Source organism: Saccostrea echinata, unplaced genomic scaffold, assembly GCF_033153115.1.
Source record: "Saccostrea echinata isolate AGI-Se365-2 ecotype Australia unplaced genomic scaffold, CSIRO_AGI_Sech_v1 ptg000005l, whole genome shotgun sequence".
NCBI lineage: Eukaryota > Metazoa > Mollusca > Bivalvia > Ostreida > Ostreidae > Saccostrea > Saccostrea echinata.
In genome coordinates, this window is record NW_026889754.1 from 8,746,035 (window position 1) to 8,770,183 (window position 24,149).

The following is a 24,149-nucleotide window of genomic DNA, read 5'->3' on the forward strand; positions in this document are numbered from 1 at the left end:
CTCAGAGGAGCACCTAAGTAATCTAAGAGCAGTATTCCAAAGATTTAGGAGTCATAATCTTAAACCAAAAAAATGTCATCTCTTTCGGAAGGAGCTTCAGTTCCTTGGTCGCCTGGTTACCGAAAAAGGAGTCAGCGTCACTTCTGAGAGTGTTAAATGCATGGCAGAATGGCCAACACCCAAATGCAAGAAAGACCTGGAAGCATTCCTCGGGTATGTTAACTATCATCGAGAGCACATTAAGAGTTTTGCTGAGATAGCAGCACCTCTGTACACCCTCACAGGACCAAAGACAAAATTTTTATGGAACGAAGACAATGAGGCAATGACAAGTCCTGCAGTTCTGGGATATCCTTCAGATGATGGCATGTTCATATTGGACACAGATGCGTCTGACATGGCTATCGGAGCAGAACTGTCGCAAATTTAGGGTGGTAAGGAGGTCCTCATCAGCTTTAACAGCAAGAGCTTGACATCTACTCAACGGAAGTACTGTGTCACTAGGAGGAAGTTACTAGCCGTTGTAGCATTTACTCGTCACTACCGATACTATCTACTTGGTAGACCTTTTATTTTGTGCACAGATCACAACAGTCTCGCATGGTTAATTGGTTTCAAAAATATTGAGGGACGACTAGCTCGCTGATTGGAAGAGTTGTCGCAATATGATGTAACTATCCAGCACCGAAGTGGAAAGAAACACCAGAATGCTGATGGCCTCTCAAGAATGCCACCAAGTGATTTGTCCTGTGATTGTTACAATGCTGGTTGTGATGTTAGTAGACTACCTTGTGGGGGCTGCAGTTATTGTCGACGGATGCATGCTCAATGGGAACGCTTCCACGGGGATGTGGATGATGTAGTACCCCTAGCAGCAAGGACGCTTCAAAAAACCGATAAACCAAAGGGAAAATCTAACATCATAGACAAGGACATTTGTAACTGCGCTATTGCCTTAACTGATGAAGGAATCAGAGATGCACAAATGCACGATTTAAACACAAGTACCTTGATTAAATGGAAGACTGAAAACTATGTTCCAACTGAACTTGACCTGTCCCTTTCCAGTAAAGCTATAAAATACTTTTGGAGCTGCTCATCACAATTACAAATTTTTAATGGTATCCTCTTCTATGAGTGGCTAGAGGGCTCTGTGTCCAGACTGTTGCTTGTGGTCCCAAAGTCATTACAAAAATGTGTTCTGGAAGGATCTTGTGACAACATATTAGCAGGCCATATGGGACAGCAGAAAAAACCTACAGAAGGTCAAATCAAAGTATATCTGGTTCGGAATGAGTTCAGACTGTGAATCTTATGTCAGAATGTGCCCAGTATGTAATGTCAACAAGAAATCCAACATACATGCTAAAGCAGGTCTTGGCCAAAACCATGCTGGAGCACCCTTAGAAAGAGTTCATATTGACTTAATGGGTCCATTTGTGGAGTCCAACAAAGGGAACAAGTACATTTTAATGATAGTCGATCAGTTCACCAAGTGGTTAGAGTGTTACGCATTGCCTGATCAAGAAGCGGAGACAGTGGCAACATCATTTGTGGAAGGTTTTGTATCTCGATTGGGGTGCCCTCTCCAGCTCCACTCGGACCAGGGTAGGAATTTCGAGAGCCGCTTATTTCAGGAAATGTGCAAACTACTCCAGATAACAAAATCGAGAACCACCCCTTACAGGCCCTGCTCAAATGGACAGGTCGAAAGATACAATCGTCTTGTTCTCCAAGCCATCCGATGCTATATGGAAAACATTTCACAGCAGAAAGATTGGGACCTGCACCTCCAGCAAATAGCAGGGGCAATCCGTGTCACAGTCAATCGACAAACAGGATTCACACCAAACAGAATGATGCTGGGGAGAGAAGTCTCTCAGCCTTTAGATGTAATGTTAGGAAGGAAGACGCCAGTGCAAAAACCAGCAGGATATGTGGAAAATTTGGAGGAGGCCCTCTGCGTGTGTCATCAAGCTGCAAGAGATAACTTGGGGGAAGCACAACTCCGACAGAAGAGGACATATGACATAAAATCAAACACAAGAAGCTATGAGGTGGGTGATGTGGTATATATGGTGGACACCTCTTCCAAAATAGGCCAATCAAAAAAGTTGAGGAAGCCATGGATAGGCCCTTTTGTCATTATTTATAAGATTAATCATGTGCTTTACAGAATCCAAGGAAGAAAAGAAAACAAAGTGGTCCACCATGACCGATTAAAACTTTGTCAGGATAGAGATCTACCATTATGGCTTAAAAGACTACGACATTCAGTTCTTCACCCAGAACCCAATGACAAGGAATCCAAACTGCAAAACCAAGTACAGGAGGACTTACTGAAGTCCAATTCTTGTGAAGATGATGCTGCAGGCCGCACAAATGAAGGATACGAGAACGAACTATCAGATGATCTGGAAATCTGCATTTCTTAGGAGAAGAGACCAGCCCGAAAACGACGAGCACCGAAATGGATGCAGGATTTTTGCCTTTTGGATGATTCTATATTAAGTCATTGTCAATTTAAAATAGATCTATATGTATTTGAGTATCTTTTCTTTCTTCCCCCCTCCCCCTCCTTAAATTGATTAATATATTTTCATATAATGAGATTTTTTTCCCCAGAATGTGTTGCAAGATGGACTTATATCCTTTTGATGTTTTATTACTACATAGTCAATGTGGCTTGATTTTTCTGGCCCAGCTGACTATTTCCTATATAATACATTGTACATCTTTAAAAATTATGAGGGGGAGGAGTGTGGTACGAAACAACTTGGAACGACATGATAATAAATAAGTTTGCTACCTACGAATGGCTTTCCTTATCCCTCGTGGTTTGCGAGCCCCTGTATTGGCCTGTAGCTGAGCTCACAGACTTATAGGTCACTACAACATACTAGGTTTGAGTGGACTTGGTTATCAGTCTGTCAGGTTATGTATTGACTTGATACCATGTGAATTAACTACAGAAGACTGCATCTGAATCACTAAAAATCATACATTTAATTCTTTCTCAGTTGAAAGAATTGACCTTTAAAATCACATGGGTTTAAATGACTGAATCGCTGAGAATTTTGAGTGTTTATTTATTTGTAAATCTGTTTCACATCATCCTTATAAAAAAAAAACATTGTTTACATACCCTCGGAGTCATGGTAGTGTACTGATGATCTGATGGTTCCTTGGGAAACGGCTTTTACAACTTAAAGCATGATATTTTTGCTGAAATATTCACACGATACATGATAGATTTTCATCTGGGTTTGTCATAAACTTCATCATGTTCATTGTCCATCACGTTTCCTTGCTCACAGTCACACGTTGAACACATTGGGCTCTTCTTCCGAAATCGCTTAAAAAAAGGGATAAACTATCGTATCTCATCGCATGATATCAGACTTTACATTCGGTGTTTATCCTATAATATAAAGGCATGGCGAGGACTCTACTCCCTCCTTTCGCTTCACAGGAGTAGATAATTACGATTTATTTTATAATGCATGAAATGAGGGCAAGAAATATCATGGGAGACCTGTATCATTTCAGTGGTAAACATCAATCTAAAATGATACAGCTAAATTCTCTGTTTGTTTGTATTTGTTTAACGTCCTTCTCGAGAATTTTTCACTCGTATGGAGACGCCACCACTTGCCGGTGGAGAGCTGCAAATTTTGTCCTATACTCGGCACTTACGACCATTGAGCAGTGAGGGATCTTTTTCGTGCCAGCACCTACTACGACACGGGACCTCGGTTTATACGGCCTCATCCGTAGGACCGGTCTCCACGTCCCCCAGTGGGATTCGAACCCGCGACGTAAGGATCAACTCCTTATTCAGCGACTCTAGAGCAGACGCTCTAACCACTGCGCCACGCGGGCGACGCTAAATTCTCTGAAATAGACCGATTAATTTGAATCCACGTCACACACCTTGTATTCCGCCATGTTGAAAGTCCCTATAGTGATAAACCATAAATCAGTGCCTGCCTGGCCTTCGTTTGCGCAGCATTATGGGAGGGACAGGAAACAGGCTATCAGTTTCTTTAAAAGTTTTTCTGGACAGAATCATGTTCAAATACTTTCCAAAATTTGAGTGGTTTAAATCAGTTCTACTCGACGACTTTTCATATCCATTGGCAGACACAATGTCGGAAGAGCCATAGGTATATTGGCTGATTGTATGGGTGGAAAATGAGGCCAGCTTATAAGCCTGTCATATATATTGTAGGTTTGCTAAAAGTGGCCGAGGTGATTCATATTATATTAACATTGACTCCTCGTACATGGTGTCTCACTCCAACCTTCTGGTTCACGTTATCAGAAAGTGATGTCAAAAAAAACGACTGTGTGTCCCTTGGTAATATATGAGAAGAAACAAAAACCTTGCTCTAAGACTTGAGAAGCAATTCTGCTAAGTTTGCCCACAACAGATGCGTTCCTGTTGTGTATACGTTCCTGAGAAACAAACATGATTTATCCACTTCATGCAAACATCTGTTATACATTTACATAGTTTATCAACATACAGTGGCTGCAACGTTTATTGTTGACAACTTACACGAACGATCACGTTACACGTGTTCCGCACGATTAAACCTGTTACACGACCGATCCTTCACGCACACGATTCTACACATTAACGATCTTTCACGATTGCTTACGCAAACGCACGATTGTTCACGCAAAATTGTTAAAATATTTAAGAGTTACTAATTACAATTTATTTTGTTAATTTTATTATTTATTTCTAAATATAGGTATTTTAGATTACAAATAATTATTAGTGCAACTCATCGACTTTGGAAAACTGAACAAAATATTTAGAAATGGATATTTTTGAAACTAAACAAAACTTAATATTTATTTTAGATGACAAGTAATTATTAATGTAATTCTCCGACTTAGGAAAATTGATTTTTTTTTATCTTTTCGATACGTAAATGTTTAATTTTTTATCGATTGCTGATGTTCTATCGGATGATATAGGTGGTCTGTGAGTTTTGATTCTATTGGATTTTATGATTTTATGCAGTAAGGGGGAAGAAGATTAAAAAATGGCATAAAATGTATTAAAACTATCTGTCTTTCCATGTGTGAATCTCTTAAAAATCGGTAGTTTTTTAAACAATTTATTCATTTGCTGAAATTATAACAAAAATGAAGTAAGTACCAGGAATAAACACTGACAAAAGTAACCCCGACAATCATGTCGTTTACATTCGCCGACTAAATATTTAGGTAAGCATTGGGAATTAATAATTTTTGTAAAGATATAATTTGTTGATGTATTGATATAAAAATATCTCTACCAAGATTAGCAGAAAACATAATTAACATCAAAGAGAATAAAATTCGTCTGTCTTTGTAAGGAGTTGCAGAAGAAGCCTCTACGACTTCTGTACTGTTCAAAGCAGTTCAATTCTGTCTGAAGCTAAGTTGGCTGAGAGGGCTCATATAATTCGTTTTCGCTACTCTCTGTCGACTGTTTTATCTCAGGTTCCTTTGTTTTCTTGGTGGGCAATGGCTTTGAAATGACGTCAGAGATGGATGATTTTACATAATGATCTCATCCGGGTTTACGATTTTATTTGCAATAACAAGTTCATCTTTGTCGAGTTGAGCCTCTCTGTATTTCTTATTCACTTATATTTGCCAACTCCAGCTCGCCCCCGCTGGATTTCCACAAAGTAGAAGTTCTGCAGATGAAACAAACTAAGAAGCATTGAGTCCACGGGAAGTTCTTGCCAGCCAGTCATTCTTTTGAGTACCGCATTGATGCTTTCTGATGCATTATTAGTGATGCCAGAGTAAAGGATCATATAGTGTAGGGAACCCCTGTATGATCCATCTGCAAGAGTGTGTCAGAAAATATGTTTTTCTTTCTCAGCTCACTCTGCAGTAAGATCATAAGAAGTTTCAAATTGACTTTGTGTCTCGCACTGAGCCATCTTTCGCCAGTCTGCCAGATACGCACTAGTTTCATTTGAATCTGCCCCAAGTTTCCGCAATTCTTCTTTGAAATCTCGTTTAAGATGGTTCCAACAATGTAGCACAGTAATATTTTGAAAGTACATCTGGACTGCCTTAGTTAGAGCTGGTTCATGATCGGTTATGAAAGGGATTTTCTTTGTTTTAAGGATGGGAACCTTTTTCGACAGGAATTCAAAGAGACGGTTATGACACTCCTGGAGTTTTCTGTCGTGCAACAGAAATGCCAGAGGAACCCATGGTGTGTTTTCGAACAGGACATGACGAAACACAAGTGGTGACACATAGAAATAACCAAGTTGAAAGAAGTATTATATACCAGACTGACAGGCTTATCTGTTTCACTCTGCAGTAGTTCTATAAATGCATTCATAATGTCGGGGAGAGCAAAAATTGTTAGTAAATCGGGGTATACGGTGACTTCTGCAACAGATCCTTCCAAGTGGTAAGCAAGTTGAATAAAGTTGTAGATATCATCCTTGCTTAATTCCCCTTTTGTTCTCGTTTGGTGATTCTTAATTTGCCTAAGGTTTCTGATCTTCTCCGTCTACATCTGACTTGGAACTTAATTTCCGATACACTCTCATTGGCTTTGAATGGGTTTGCTTTATTTCCGTGAGGAGTGATTTTGTTGACCTTGCATATTCATCCTCGCTGTTTTTGCTTTTTCCATGTGGAATGGGCACATAAAGCTTTTCATCCCCGTGGTATGTTATCAAAACCCTGTTGGGGTTTGATGACATATGAAACGAGCTTCTTTTGAACTTTGTTTGATTGATCGATTATTGTTTAACGCTGAGTCGGCAATATTTCAGCGATCAAATTAAGTGAATATTTCCATTTTTGAAATTTTCGGTTTCTCTGGCGGCCCCCAGCGAGCCTACTCTTTTTCGAAAACCAGAGAAACGATTTTTTTACGTACCAAGGGGGTTGTTATCCTTGAAAATCCGACGGACTCAATATTTAAAAATATGTAAACAGTTATAATATATAGAAAAAAATGTTAAGTACACCATTTTAAATTTTGCAGTAAAAATCAGTTTCATGTAAAAATGCTAAAATTGTAAAAACACTTATATTTGCGAATAGTTCATGCATCGTTTGCACATTATTAAAAAGTCTACTTCGAGTAGGAGAAAAATCGGTATATTCCAAAAGAATATGACTGATAGTTAACGGACATTCGCATGATATACATTCTGGTTGCAATTCTCTAGTAAGTAAATATTCATGCGTTATTTTTGAATGACCAATACGTATTCTGGAAATTATCACTTCGTCTTGATGTTTCAAGCCAAAATCAGATGATTTGTTGACTTTGTTTTGTATAGAATAAAGTTTACTTGTATCACAAAAATCCAAATAAATTTGCCAGAGTGAATTTACATAAAGTATAACAAAATATTTCATATCTGTGTATGGTATTTTGAAAAAGGAATCGTCATACTGAAGTGCTGTATTTGCAGCACCATCAGCTTTGGTGTTTCCAGGGATTCCAATGTGACTTGGAATCCAACAAAAGTATACAACTTTACCTTGATGAGTAAGATGATAATATTGAATTAATATATCTAAAATGTATGGTTGCTCGATGTTCATATTTTTTTCGATTGTAAGCAAGAGAGCGAGTCCGAGTATATTGTAAACTTGTTATCAGTAGAAGATTTAATATATTCAAATGCAAGTTGAATGGCTTTTTCTTCTGCTGTAAAAATAGTCGCTCCATTAAGAAGCGGTGTAGAAAAAACACTTTTGTCAATCACTGCAGCTGCTGCTACTTTGTTTTTATCTTTTTGAACCATCTGTATCAATATCGACTGAAGAATTCTTAGAATGTTTTAATTCGGTAATTTTTTGTTTAAAAAACAAGAGGATTTGTCTCTGATTTCTTAAATTCAGTTAAAAATGTATCTACACTTGGTTTTATTATCCATGGTGGTATTTCGGAATAGTTTATGGGTTTTATTATATCCAAAGGTATTTCAGAATCTCTTACGTGTTTTTTTTAGATCTTAGTCCTAAAGGTTTTATACATGATTTACTCTTATCATACAAATCTTCATAATGCGGATGAAAAACACGGTATTTGCTTTTAATTTCAGAATGTGTTGTAAGGTGAGTTTAATCCTTCTTAAGTCGAGAGGTGGCTCATTTGCTTCGACATGTAAGCTGTCTGTAGGAGAAGTACGAAAGGCTCCTAAACACAGTCGAAGGCCTTGATGGTGGATTGCATCAAGTGTTTTTATATAAGAAGTCCTTGTTGATCCATACAATACAGCCATAGTCTAATTTAGATCTTACAAGAGAGCGATAGAGTTTAAGAAGAGTATTTTTGTCTGCTCCCCACTTTGAATTTGCAATAACTTTAATTAATGTATCGCCAAACCCCTCCCATCTTGCTATGGGAAATAACACCACTGATGCTCCGATATCATCAATATGGCGAGCAAGTCGACGCCGGTTGACTTGTCCGAAGTTCCTGATGATTTTGCTGCAAAATATTTGCCTTACGAACCCCCTCCGAGACAAAAACAACGGGCAAATGCTTTTATTAAGGGTTCATATATCCATTCACTAAAAATATTAAAAAATGATTGCGTATTATCCCTGGGAAAGTTTACCGAAGCATGAGAAAGTCCGAGTCCCCTCGTACTGTAAACATCGATGTGGACGAATACAAGAAGCAGATTACAGAGGCACATTGCGACTGTAAAGCTTGGTAAATGATAAATTATAGCAACGATCTTTATTCAATTTGCAATGTAATAAATCTACAATAACACAAAAACCATACGACATTGTCAAGACATGTTTTTAATTTCTATTTATAAATCGGCCCGATAATTTCGACTGTGGAAAAAAATCTTGTTTATTTTCAAGTTCTGGTGGAAAATGTGTACACGTTCTAGCTATAATATTAATGGTTGAATCTTGGAAAATTAATGGGTACAAGGAAACTCCAGCAGAACCCTCGTCAACAAACCTTCCCCAAAAATGGGATAAACCAAGAGGTCCAAAGATTCAGGCTGAAACAGTTTCGCAAATTGTTATATCCAGGCCTGGCAATGTTAATAGAAAGTGAAAACCAGTTATGGCTATGTATAATGACAACAGGTAGAACACCAATGATTTCGGTCAATTTTATAATAAACAGTTATATTCCATATAACAGCATCAGTTAATACAATTAATGTAATAAATAGTTATAATAATAACTATATAATTAAACACATATATATATATATATATATATATATATATATATATATATATATATATATATAATACAACACTTAATACAATAAAAATGCATACAATCAAAACTTTTTTAAAATTACAGAATAAAATTCATTCCCTTTCGGTTTCTTTTACATATTTTGTTTAATAGTCAGTATCATTTACATAATAAATAGTGTGTGAAAACATTAATTTTAAAGGAGTATAGAACTGGAAGAATCCAACATCACTTTATTAAAAAATCATTCATCTACACCCATCTCGTAGATTGTGTCTGAACCCAGCCAAATGATTGATGCTGGTCAATCCCAACAACCACTTGGATCAGGACTACCATATCATGTGAGCAAATAAATTAAATCAGTGTTAAATCCTGAGTGAGGAAAGGCATGAAATTTGTTAAAAAAACAAGAAACAAACCAGATCTGATTTACTGAGCTAAATGAAATAAGATCTTCTTTGTTCGCCTATATTTTAAACTTTTTTACTCGAGCAATAGCTCTCTCAACATGTACTCTATGAGTTGCAACTTTTCTGTAATATTAAAATCCGATGTTTTCATCTGGCCAGATGCAGGACAGAATGATGGTATATTTAACTTAGGCCCTATCTTTTCAAGATAATTTTCAATACGAAAACCCTTATCAGCCATAACTCCATCATCTTTGTGCATTTTACCTGCTTTCATCATTTCCTCTAAAATCCACTCTGATGAGTAATATCATTGTCAGAAATCGACCCCGAAAATAACATTCAAGCAAATATTATAGAACCCCTTGGATCAACACCAACTAATCCTTTAAGAGTTGTACTGGACTTATAGTCTGAGTAAAACTGACTTTGTTTTGTTTAAGAACTAGGTCATTGATTTTTATTTCAGTGCCATCAATAATGACAAGGGTATTTAGAATTTTTTTTTTTTTTTTTATATTTCTTTGGCATTTTCTCTATAATCACAGTTCTTTCTGGCCAAATTGGTACTGACCCAAAGCGATAAAACATATAGTTTATCCAATTATTAAAAATAATACTACAATCTTGAGGAGAAATTCCAGAGCCGAGATAAATGTTTGAAATCAAAATTTTGTCGTAACTTGATTAAAACAAATAATTCATCCTTCATACTGAGACTTCTTAAACAACTTACGTTTTTTGAGTATTTAAATGGCTTATCTAAAGGAACAAAAAAATGGGTATATAACATTAAATGTTGCTAGTTTAGACCCTGTATAATATTTAAAGTCATTTGTTTTCAAGTTATCAAATCTCATATTACCGGTACATTGTTTATGTAAATCATCTAATTTTCTATTTTCACATTTTAATTTGATGTTTTCCTGTTTGAGGGACAGTATAGTTCCCTCCAACTTCCTCTTCTCAGCAGCCATAGCCAATAAATCAAGGCTGTTGATCATTGAAATAAAAGATGGTTTAATAAATAATTCATAAATTTGTACATAAGCTCCCTTGACAACACCCCTTGAGCAACCTCGACCAGAAGGGGCAGATATATGTGGGCAATTGCAACTTAATTTTCCAAAACCTTACATGATGCTTAACCTTAAAAGTACTGGAATTTATGAAATGCAACCCCCCTGGCAAGAGCTATATACATCCTTTGAAAAAATGTGCAGAGATCGAGCGGAGCACCAAAGACCAGAGCAACAGTGCAATATGGTTTGCTGAAAGGAAAGGTGTACATTAAAAGTTCTGGGAACCATATATATGATGTTGGGCTAGTTGTTAATCCCCTTTTTGGGTGCATCACCTGATGCCAAAGTTTGTGAACAATCTGTAACAGGTATTCTTGCAATTAAATGTCCATATTCAGTTAGGGATAGTACTCTCAAGGAAGCCTGTGAAGAAATATATTTTTCCTAGAAATTTCTGGCTCCAGATACACATTAAAAAGATCACATTCTCACTGGTTCCAAGTTCAAGGTCCGTTACTGGTAACCGGGGCACCCTTTTGTGATTTTGTAACATACACTAGACAAGAAATCTGTGTTGAAAGCATATATCCATGTATTGATACTATCCTTTCATTATTGAGAAAATTAAGCGATGTGTATGTTAATCACTTTAAACCATACTTTGAATTAAAAGAATAAACAGTCATATCATTGGGATCTACTGTTTCTTTTTGAGGTTGACAGTTTTCAGAGATGGCAGTAGTGCTGTTCATTTCTAGATGTGGCACAGTCATATCCTCTATGTGTTGAACTTCATGTTCTCCATTTTCATTCACCCTACACAACATTTAAGCTAATTTCAATAAATTAACTCTCTCAAATTGTAAGATGTAATTAGTATTACGCAGGCAAAAGTGGCTCACTTAAACTTTAAATGAAATTCAGGTAAATTCTTTGCATGACAAGGAGAAGAAAAAACAAGACATATGAAATTTTAATGTATACATGTGAAAAATTCAAGTAATATTGTGAAAAATTCAAGCAATATTGAGAACTTTCATATGAACTATACATGAAGAACACATCGCATAAATATTGAAGAAAATTTCACATACAAATTCTACCGTTCACGGTAACTCAGTCGGTAGAGCGCTCGCTCCGTGATCGGGAGGTCGTGAGTTCGAATGTCGGCCGCGACAGACCTAAGTCGATAAAAAATAGGTAGCAACTGTTCCTTCGCCATGCGCTCGGCACTTTGGAGTGAAAGTTGCGGGTCTTTCGGATGAGACCTTAAAAACCGAGGTCCCGTGTCACGGCAGGCGTTGGCACGATAAAGATCCCTCACTGCTCAATTGCCCCGAGTGCCGAGTAAAGGTCAAAATTTGAAGCCCTTCACCGGTATATGGTGACGTCTCTATATGAGTGAAAAATTCTCGAATAGGACGTAAAACAATATACAATCAATCAATCACATACAAATTCTAAAAAAAATTATGTGAATTTTGTACAGACCAATTCACATGATATTCACATGAATAAATATTTAAATAATTTTTACATGATTTTTGCATAATTTTCAAATAAAAAGAAAATCACATGAATGTTATGTTAGCCACTTTTCCCTGTGATCTTTATAATAATTAATTTATCTTTATAATATATAATTTATAGATATTATAATGTAGTTTACATTAGTACCTGATTTCCTTTAAAACCCTATTTGGCTTTGAGTTATCATCTAGACAATCAAGTGACTGACGTCTCTTTGATGCTGGTCTGCTTGGGGTGACTCTGTCATGTTGTAGAGCTGGCAATGGGTCAGGATATTTTTCTGTCTTCCGTCAATAAAATGCTGCGATAATTAATACATAATTCAGACAGTCGCTTAAAGTTTCAACATAAAAGTAAATGTTTCGGCAATTCCTATGCTATCACGCCTTAAACGTAAAGAAATACTAGTCCCCTCAGGATATAACCAACTCTTTCCCCACCCGTGCTTAATTTACTGTATTTCATAACATACCAAATAAATCAACGGAATAAATTTAACTCCCCTTTCCAGCCTTTCAGGATACCTGTCGTCGGTGTTACAAGTTTCCCAACTGCATCTTTTAACCATAGTGGACTTTGTTTATTGTCGACCACTCCGTCCACTGCGATTGTTTGTCAGAGCACATGATGGAGCAAGCGTTTATAGAACGCGCAGAATAAACGAAATTATTTCAATGGTTGAAAATTTGTTGTGAGCTGGCGAATCGTTAATTTCTAAAACGAGGTACGTTATTGACAAGTTGCTGCAACAAGAATATCAGCAGTCTCGTTTAAAGTCGTCATTTCATAAGTTCTATGTTCGATACAATGACCTTGTCAGCAAGTACAATCTTTCATTAAGTCAAATACTGACTTTTTTCATACTAATTGTTCGGCCATTATTCACTGAATTGTAGACGGATTTTTCTTTTATTTCCCAATCATGACAAGGAGCACACGGCGGGTGTTACCGGTCGGCAGGGGATGCTTACTCCTCCATGGCACCTGATCCCACTTCTGATGTCTTAGTGGTCCGTGTTTGCTTATCTCCTATTTTGTATTGTTAAATTGACTTTTGCGTTCGAATACTGTTCGTTATCTCCACATATTTCATGTAGCCAAGCAAAAGCGAGAATGGAAAGATGCAGACGAGGTTTCAGTCTGAAGCTGAAGCCACTTGGAAGAGGAATACAGCTAATTAGTCATGACAAAGAAGTAAATGAACAGAGGCCATCCATTCCTCCTCCTCCATCCCCGCATGCACCACAATGGACATCGCACACAACCGCTACAAATGTCTTGTCCAATGGAAGTGCTATTGCTCCGCAAAACAACTCTGAACCCGTGAAAACTTACCAGCCGCCATCACCAGGAGTAACATTTCATCTACAAACATAAAATGGAGCACACGGCGGGTTTGAGCGGTCGTCAGGGGATGCTCACTCCTCCATGGCACCTTATCCTACCTGGGATGTTTTATAGGTCCGTTTTTGCTCTGTGCCCGATTTATATTGTTTAAATGGACTTTTGAGCTTGAATACTGTTTGTTATCTCTATATTTTTCATTAGTAAGAAGAGCTGTTAAATCTTTAAATAGTCACTTTGTGGGCATGTTTATGTTAAAAAAAAACAACAAAGATAGTGGAAAAATGACGTGAAGTTGCCAAAACAGTGGAACATGGCATGCTTCTGTGAACGTAACAGACACAATTCAGGCGACCGTCAATGCTGCCATGTCACAATTAGTGATTGGACATCGAAATCAGACAGACACACGGACGCCAGACAAATTGTGATTTAAAAAAAAATATCAGGTGAGCTAAAAGCAATTACTTCTAAAATACTTGTATGACCTTCATATTATTTACATTTTCGGATTCAAATGATTTATTATCTTTTTCTCTCTTAGTGATTTCTTGTCAACACCTCTGATGTTATGGCTTCTCTTTGAAATAGAAACCAGGTCTGGCTACCATACAGACAAATGTGTAAATATGTTAGGAAACTTTCAACACGATATTACTAAGCTTCAGGTTGGAGACAAAGTTTAACGTTCTTTTTTTTAAGTCTAAAAAAGCCACCCGAAAATTGTACAAAAAGTGAATACTGTGTACAGGGTAATGTTATTTTCGCCCTTTGACACTTGCAAAAAAATTTGCCCCGTTTTGAATTCGCTCAATCACAGTTCTATTTAAGAAATTATATAGTTTTTTGAATTCGCCCCGTTTTAAATTCGCCCACTTGCTAGAAGGGCGAAAATAAAAGTCAAGCGAAAATTTCCCTGTATACAGTATTTCAAGGAAAGGTGACATGTATGAAGACAATTATTCAGATGAAGAAGACTTTCCAACCACTACTGAGGGAAGTGACAATGTTATTGAAAAAGAAGATTCGAATTATAATGCGAAAGGTGCTTCTTCAAAACCATTTTCCCCAACAAATGATGCCTAGCCTGCACAAGCGTACATAGAAGAGTTCTTTGCGCACGGATGTTAACAGGTACTCCTTTTAAAGGAATGATCAGCATGGAACCATAAAGGTCAGCATTATGAAATGTCTTGAAATAAGTTCGTAGACTTCTTTTTTATTATCTTATTTTTTCCCCATGAGTATGTATATACGTATAATCATTGCTCAACTGAATACGACGTGTGAAGGATAGCCATATTTACATGCGTTTCTTAATATGCCAAATTGAAATAGCACATTTTAACAGGGCATTGTTGTTATTTGAAGACGTATGGCCACGTACATTATGTTGCCTTTTAAAAATAAATTTATTTGGGAAAAAAATGAAAAATGTTCTATTGTTCTTTTCCTTCTTAATTGGATAAGAGACATAAAAATAAAGTAGGCTACATCTTTAAAAAGAAAAATAACACTGAAGATAAATTACAAAATATATATATATATATATATATATATATATATATATATATATATATATATATATAAAATTAACTAGTCTACTTTTTGCCCCTTCTTGCCTATTTTGCTTCCTTCTTTTCCTCCTCGGTTAAAGCTTAAAAGATCTATACTTTGTCCTGTAGTCTTTTAAGTCTAAAGATCTTTCTTCTTGGGTATTTTAAATTCTTTAAGCAAGCAAAAGCTTTCTTAAAGGATCTCCTGAACAGTGCATTGTTCAAAATAAAAGGTAAAAGTTCTTGATTGTTTCAGATTAAATTTGGTACTTCTTGGCTTCTGTATCTTAGTTCTGTTCGTTTCTTCAGCTTCTACTATGTCCGTGTCTACAGCAACAGATGTATTCTCACCAGTGCTTAGCTCTCCTTCTGTGTTCCGTGCGGAAACCTCTGAAAACTGAGCTTTTTGAAGAATGTCTCTATCTAAATTAGTGAGGGCACTCTGTACACTTTGGCTCTAAAATTCCCAACTATAACCAGGCTTATGGAAAAAAATACTTAACGTGTTTGCATGGTGGATGGAACCTTTTCCAGTCTAAACAAGAACAACTAGGGATCCTATTATCCAGATTGACGGTGTAACTGTTCTCCCCATCTGTATTAATTACCTGAAATTCTCCATTAGATAGAGATGTTAATTATTAGGATCTGTATGGTCCTTTTCCGGCTTTGGAATAGGAATAATATTAGCCTGGTTCTAGTAAGGTGGAAAATGACCTCGCTCCCAAATCGTATTAAAAATTTGCAGAAAACATTCTTTACTGTTTATAGGAAGGTGTTTAATTATTTGATAATGGATCTGCTCCGGTCCTACCGCTGTATCATGAGAATTTTCTTTTTAACGCTAATAATGGAATTCTTTAGAGATGGCACGTAAAATTTTATACGAATTGCCTTTGTTGATGTGCTACATCATTTTAAATCAACAGTGCCTAGGGGAAAAACAAGCTTTACGAACAAAGGTAAAAGCTTTGGGTGATAGAGATGAATCATCTTAAAAAGGAAAGAAAACAAAAGTTGATAAAACAGCGCAAGAAGTCTTCATATGCAAGGTATGAAAAGCTGAATGTGAGTGGGAACCAGCCGAGACTAAGAACGAAGGCATAGCTTGTGACAAATGTAATGGCTGGTTCCATTACAAATGTGTTAATCTAAAAGGAACTGAGAAATTTCTTTAAAAATCTGCCTCATCATAGTGTAGCACAGTCTGCAGAGGAAAGGGCAAATCCAAATTATCCAAGTAAAACTCGTAAGGATTGATAATGATAAATGCTTGAATATTATCATTGACAAACGAGAAAGGTGTTTACCGAAGGCATTTGAATGCATATTTATTAAATTACATGTATTTATCAAAGGTTGAATGACACGTGTTCGTGTTTATTTTTATCCGAGACATTTAAATATTCATTCGTTTTTAACCTGACCGCTGTTAGCGCTGAAAGTTCTACAGCCATTCGAAAATCTTTTCAGTGCAGATAACTGATTCCAGACCCCGCCCGCCCTTGCTTTACATGTTTAAAAAGTTTTTACATCAAACTTGTGTTTTTTGTAGAAAGGATTTGATTGATTGAATATTGTTTTTCAGTCTTGTAGAGACGTCACCATATACCGATGAAGGGCTTCAAATTTAGACCTTTACTCGGCACTCAGGGCCTTTGAGCAGTGAGGGATCTTTACCGTGCCAACGTGTGATTAAATGATTGTGCAATATTAAAGCTACCACATCTTTCAAACTATCAAAGTTACTGAATTTTGATAATGGATTTTCACTACAAATTAGAGGTCTTACATCATTATCTGTACGACACAGACAGACAATTAAGAATAGTTGCAAGAATGAAGACTATAAATTTGTTTATCATGCTAATTATAGTAAATCCAGTTTCCATATTTCTCATGCTTTTTCCTTAGTCGTTGTGACAGCACTCTCCTGTTAGATTCTTGTGCTAATTAATTTCTGTTCTTTGTACATTTACTTTCTTGTTTTCTTTAGGTAGCATGCTGTTACTCACTGTGTCAGTAATCTCCGTGGGGAAAGATGAAATGCAAATACAAAATGCAGATCAAAGAACACCACTTATGGGGGAACCGATGAAGGGCTTCAAATTTTGACCTTTACTCGGCACTCAGGGCCATTGAGCAGTGAGGGATCTTTATCGTGCCAACGCCTGTCGTGACATGGGGCCTCGGTTTTTAAGGTCTCATCCGAAGGACCCGTAACTTTCACTTCAAAGTGCCGAGCGCATGGCGAAGGAACAGTTGCTACCTATTTTTTTTTTCGACTCAAGTCAGTCGCGGCCGAGATTCGAACTCACGACCTTCCGATCACGAAGCGAGCGCTCTACCGACTGAGCTACCGTGAACGGTGAGGTAAAAAAGAAACTATGAATTTAAAAAAATGGGTTCGAACGCGAACGATAAAAATGATCGGTGTTTAATTTTTCCAAAAGGAAAATATTGTAACGTTTATGAGTTATACCCATCCGTCACTGGTTGCTCCCAGAAATGCATGTGATGGGTATGTAATGGGAAATCCCGGCATGAATAATTAGAAGAACATTTATTCTTTTAACATTATCTATTCATCATTTCAGATATCACAACATAACTGGCTCTGAAATTAATATAAAACATACAATAACATTAGAATGGTATAATAAAATATAATGAGAGATATACATTGGAATCAATATACAAACAGTGTTCTAAATAAATATTTCAATTAATACGCTTTACATGTTTAACGGGGAATAACTCTTACAAGCTTAATCTTTAAAATCACTTTCCACAATCGTGAAGAGTTATCTTTCTTATATAATAAAATAACAAAATAGCAATGCATACCGGTTTATGGAACCAAGTCCATCTGACAAACTGTATGGGTCTTTCAAATATGATGATACACTTTATTAATAATAATAAATTCCTAAAGATATGCTCTTTACAATAACGATGTATTTACAAAAAAATACCAAAATATTTCTTATAGAAATATTTATCCATAGACATTTATTAGGATCTTGATATATTAAACTGAATGGAAATAGATTTATCCATATCTGATCTAATCATAGGTATAAAATATTCTATACACATAATTGTTACCAAGTAACAAATTCTTAGTTTCTCGTGTATATCTTATTCTAATTAATTAGATTAAAAGGTTAAAATATTAGTACTTACATTTCTGTCTCTGTCCAGAAATTTAATGTCAGGAAATATAATAAATACAATACTGTAGATTTCAATAATTCAGTAATTCACAAGAGAACCTTCTGCATGTCTACATGACTATGAAAATTTTAAATCTGAGTAATATTCACACTGGACAATGTAAAACCTCTTGACCAATGGAATGGAAGTGTACAACCAATGAATCAGTGTAGTTATGAAATGTGTAGGTGGATCTAAAGGGATGGGTGGTATAACCTAATACTTTATTAGTAATAGAAAGACTTCAGATTTTATTTATTGATCTATTTTAAATTTATTATATTTATTATCATTTATTAAATTATTTATAAAAATATACATCTACTACAGGTATATGTTGAGTCCAGACTCCTCCACTCTGAGTTTGGTTATTGCATTCTGGAGGGCAAAGTAGTCTTTAGGTGCATTTCTCTCATTCTCTACTCCTACTTGACTGGCAAAATGAGTTACCCGTTACTATTTAGGTCTAATACAAGAAAATAACTTCATTTTATGCTACTATATAGCTTTATTGCATTAATTAACTAGACTAGATGATAATCAATGAAAAGGAAAAAAAAAGATTAATGTTAAAGACAAAAATTTGGATCAGAAAAAGTACACTTAATGCGGCTTTTAAGAAAGAAATTTTACTGTAAATACCGACGCTGCACGTGGGTATCACACAAACAGACTGTACACCATCCAGGAAGTTGCATCAGGCGCACCTAAAAATGATTTCTTTAATGCAGTGGAACTAGTACAAGAGTCCAAAATTAATACTGATTGCCTGAATAAAGATGCTGAAAATGAAAAAAAATAAATCCTCTCTCTCTCCCTTTACAGAGAGAGAGAGCACAGCAGCAGTCTCTAGTCTCCGTATGAATTGATTGGCGAGATGGAAGGAGAAGGTATCTGCTGTGGAGGAGTCACTCAAGCTCACTCATACGTAGTAACCTCTCTCAGCTCTTTGCTCTCTAATGCTGTACGATCTTGAATTTCAATACCGATCTCTTCTTAAATGAAGTTGAGCACTTCCGTTCATAATCCTTTGTTCTATTCAGGTCATATCTTTGTGTGTTCTTGTGACAAGAGCAGTGCTAAAAATTTAAAATTCAATGCATAATAAATGCAACATTGAATAATAATCTTAAACTACCTGAAAAAAGTAGTGTTATAATAAAGTCAATATTCAATCATATTTATAATTCCTATTATCAATTTAAAATGCACCTTAAAAACAATATGACTTCAGAAGTTGCATTGAGCAACAGCAGCAGCAACTCTCAATGTTGTGCTTTCAGATCCCAGTGAAATAGTTCCTAAAATATCGAGTTTTTACTACCTTCAAACCCTGCAATTTTATGTATGAGTTGACAATACTCACTTCCGGTAAATTTAACAGGTTAAAATTCGGGTCGTTTCGATTGAGCCGCTTCGGTAAGTTCTATTTTGTATTCGTGTATTGTCATATTATTGTGCGTATCTTGAGAAAGTTTGTATGAATTAAAAGTGTCATCTCTGTCACTGAGTAACTGAAATAATGAACGTCGCGGTTCTCCCCTGAAATAAAGTAATGATGAAATATATGGAGATAACGAACAGTATTCAAGCTCAAAAGTCCTTTAACAATACAAAATAGGAACAAAGCAAACACGGATCTCTAAAGAAAATTAAACGCTGCAAACTCAAAATGTTTCACTAGTTTCACTAGTGAGTGATAAATGGACATTTTTTTTACTTAAGATGTAAACATAACATTTGTGCAGAATGAATTACCATGTAGAAACTGTATGGAACTCCCATCAACTACTATTAAGGAGAACTTTAGCTAAGATAAGGGTCCTCTCCAATCTTCATTCCCAACAAGATGCTCTGGTGAAGAAAATATGATGTCACATTCCTCCACTGAACAATAATCCTTTTGTCCTTATTAATGATTGGAAATGATTAAAAATTAAATAACTAATGTCCAGAAATTAAATGTTTCTATCTAAATTTCACTTCTAGTGAACTAACTAGTCATATTCTTCATATTTTAAAAAATCCTTTAAATTAAAATGCTTTATAGTACTTAGCCCCGGAAATAAAATTAAATTTCATTCAACTTCTAAAATATTGTTAAGAAAACTCTAAGGCGAACAGCAACAAAATTAAGAATGATGATAATCAATTTAAATTTTGAAGGACTGCCGTTGAGGGAGAATAAACGTTAAATTTAATACCTGTATACATAACTTTAAGACCATTTCCAAATTTCTGTAAGCGAACCACCTGGTCCTGCATCAGTTTGTTTGTATGTTCTTTAACGTCACTCTCGAGAATTTTTCACTGATATGGAGACGCCACCACTTGCCGGTGGAGAGCTGCAAATTTTGTCCTATACTTGGCACTTAAGGCCATTGAGCAGTGAGGGATCTTTTTCGTGCCAGCACCTACTGCGACACGGGACCTCGGTTTATACAGTCTCATCCGAAGGACCGGTCTCCGCGTCCCACAGTGGGATTCGAACCCGCGACGTAAGGATCAACTCCTTACTTCGCGACTCTAGAGCAGACGGTCTAACCACTGCGCCACGCTGGCAACGGTCCTGCATCAGGGAAATGAGCGGGGAGCATACGATGATGTTATGGAATTCTTTTCCCAACTTGTTCCCAACACCCTTCGCTAGCTGGTATGGTAAAGACTTGCCATATCCTGTCGGTAACATGCCTACACAATCTTCGTTCCTAACAATTGATGTCAGGATGTCTAATTGCTCCCTTTCTAGTGCATCTAAACCAAAATTTTTTTAATTTCTTCAAACGCAGCTGATACTTCTTTTTTCGACGCCATTTTGAAACAATGTTACAACCAACTTCGTAACGAGTATTGTGATTGGCTAATAAATCTTTCATGCAAATAATGAAGTTCATTCTGACGTCACGGAACATGACCCTCAATGGGTCGTTGTCAGAACTCTCTGTGTTTGCGCTATGAAGAGATCTGTATTTTAATCAGATTGCATATACAGAGAGCTGATCGAAGATTACTTCTAAAATAAATCAAGACACATAAGTTATCAGAGATCACTTAACATTATGAATAAAGTTTAAAATACTACTACATTAAATTGTCATAATTTTTATCTCATGAAATATTCCTGGATCCGCTCTTATCATATAAATATTATAAACGTTTAACTTTTACATGTTACTTAAATGATTGAACCTCATCTTTCATTCATCCATCCTTGTAAGATATTCATTTGGGTGTTATATATACAGTGTATATGCATTATAAAACTTCTTTTGTAGGCCAGGAAAATTTTGGAAGTGCCTTGGACAGATTGCCTCATATATCTTAAGAGAACTGGTGGAACAGTCCCAATCTTCAGTTTGATAAGGTAAAATTCATGAAAGATTGTGTTTCAAATTTTAAACAAGATTCAATAAATTTTTCTTGCATATTTTATTAAAATATATGTACAATCCGCAAGTCAAACATAGTATATCAAAATTTGTACCGTATATGATTTACATATAGTATTGGCATGTACAAAAAGGCAGCTGCAGAACTAGCGTTATGGTTTTAGATGTTAGTCTTTAATTATGTTTAATCATAACCAACACGTATAATTTATCTCCCTTCCAAACAGTGATTTTATGTCCCTTAAGATTAAAACAGGCTTTTGCTGCCCCTGTCAAGTAGATTTGAGGGAAAGGATGGGCTGCTGGTTCACCATGACCTTGTGTTGGATATATGCCATGATTTTCATCCACCATTGTATGGCTGTCCCTTTTCTCGTCAAATTTCGTAAGGGTTACATTTGGGGTATGTGGCCTGGATTGGGTGGGTGCGCCATAGAGATTGAGGAGGCATTCCGCACTGTCTGCTCCTGACGCTCCGCCTGTAGTCAGCAGTGGGTTGTATACTCGGTAAATTGCAAGTCTTGAATGCGTGTCACCTGCCTACCCAAAGGGACACCGAAGACCAAAGACGACTCCCTTTATCTGCCCAACATGTGGATCACAGTGTGGATTTGGGTAGACTATGACAATTATGAACACGTGTTCGTCTTTGTAGCGCTAGTGAACAAACTAGATATGTATTTTGTTTCCGAGTTTTTTTTTTATGTATTTGAGAACGACGCGGCTATGATAAAGCTGTCGATAAATATCACAGTGTACCAGCCGTTGTTACTTCTCTGAACTACCATGATATGACGTCATAATAGAATATGACGTCAAGTCACTGCAAACTTGAGTAATCACGACGAGGAAAGTGTTGTAACTTTTACATTCCTTCCAATGGCATGTAGATTTTATTTCGACGTTGATATTTAAATCAGATGTCTGAATTGTTGGTTAAAGTTTTTATGTGCTGTTGTAGCGCCGTCGAGCGGTAAACGGCTCTATCTAAATAATCCAATTGTGAGATAACTCCAGTTTTATTAATAATCCTTGTGACTTAATTAATCCAGCCCCTTAAGCATAAGCTTTAGCTTAAATGAAACGCAAAGTAAAACTTTTTACAGTTTATTTACATCACAGTAAAAATCCAAAGTTTCACAAATAATAAATCAAAAACATCACTGGCTGAACTGCACTTTCATTACATGTATATCCCGTTATAGAAATAATACTACTGACCCCTCTAAGCTTTTACTCGGCATATATATATATATATATATACATAATGTGCGTTGCTCATGAGGAGCAATCTTTCTAAACGGGGTCAGTTATGTAACGACATTGCTCGCGCTGAGCAATGATATGTAAACAGACATTGCGTAACAATAAAACAGAAGAATACTTAAGATACCGTTACACTGTTATGATGGTGATTACTTGCAATAATATATCGTTATTTCTTTCTCTTTCTGATAATGTGCGTATTCAAACAATAACAAAAAATGAATATGAAACGTTCCCACTTACACATCCGTAGACGGAGTTAGAATTTATAAATCATGCATATATTAGACTGGCGTATGAGTGATTAATAAAGATAAACCTAAGATGTTCTATGTGAATCTAATGTGTTTTTTAACTGAATTTTGCTGGGGGATCGTATGTAATTTATCCTATTTTGTATAAATTGCTATGAAGAGTGGAAAATGTTCCCTTGTATTTGGGTAAGTTGAATTTCTCGTGAAATATTTTCTTAAGAAGTTAAACTCAGGTGCCCCAATCACTTTATATATATATACCCAAGAATACGTTTAATTGACTTATGTAACAAACTGTTTTCAATAATTTTGTTCTTCACTTAGGAAAATTTTTATGTTTTCGTCACGTGATCAACACAGTCATGTGACATAACAGATTTGCTTTTTCACAATACCTTATTAAACTTTCTTCACAAATTAACTGCACACGTATACATAGATTACAAATTGGAATCAAAATCTAGCTCAAAATATAATAGCGTATTTCTAACGCATAATTAGCCTTCCGACAGCCTTAACATAGCCGCGAAACTATTACAAGAGAATTATCATTATGGCATTGTGTTGAAAGATATGTGAACTTCATTACGTTTCTTATAAACAATGGATTCATGAATAAAACATTTATTTTAACGAACTGTTTTTGTATGCAGTAAAATTACAGTTAATAGAAGAATGGATCAATTTTGAAAAACAGAGAGAAATTATTTCATATTGATTGATTATGTCATTATAGTATTTCAAAGAAAGAGGCATCAGAGTTAAAAAAATTACTTCAACTGGTATTCGTCCCAATGAGAGAAATATTACCCTCTGTACAAATCTATATAAAAGCAAATATCATTGTCAAAATACGTATCAAAATTAACACATATATCACAGACACTGTTGATCTTCAGGTAAACAGGAACACAAAAGTCACTGGCAAATTAC

At 36.0% G+C, this 24,149-nt stretch overlaps 1 protein-coding gene across 1 annotated transcript; it reads left to right on the forward strand.

The window, feature by feature from the left end:
* The first annotated feature begins 1,322 nt into the window (after positions 1-1,322).
* Positions 1,323-2,435, forward strand: LOC133179612 (protein NYNRIN-like). Its single transcript, XM_061314322.1, has one exon. It carries the CDS (start codon positions 1,323-1,325, stop codon positions 2,433-2,435), a length of 1,113 nt encoding a protein of 370 aa, XP_061170306.1.
* The last annotated feature ends 21,714 nt before the right edge of the window (positions 2,436-24,149 follow it).

Coding starts and splice junctions, on each gene's coding strand:
- LOC133179612 (XM_061314322.1), top strand. CDS start 1,323: ATGTGCCCAGTATGTAATGTCAACAAGAAATCCAACATACATGCTAAA.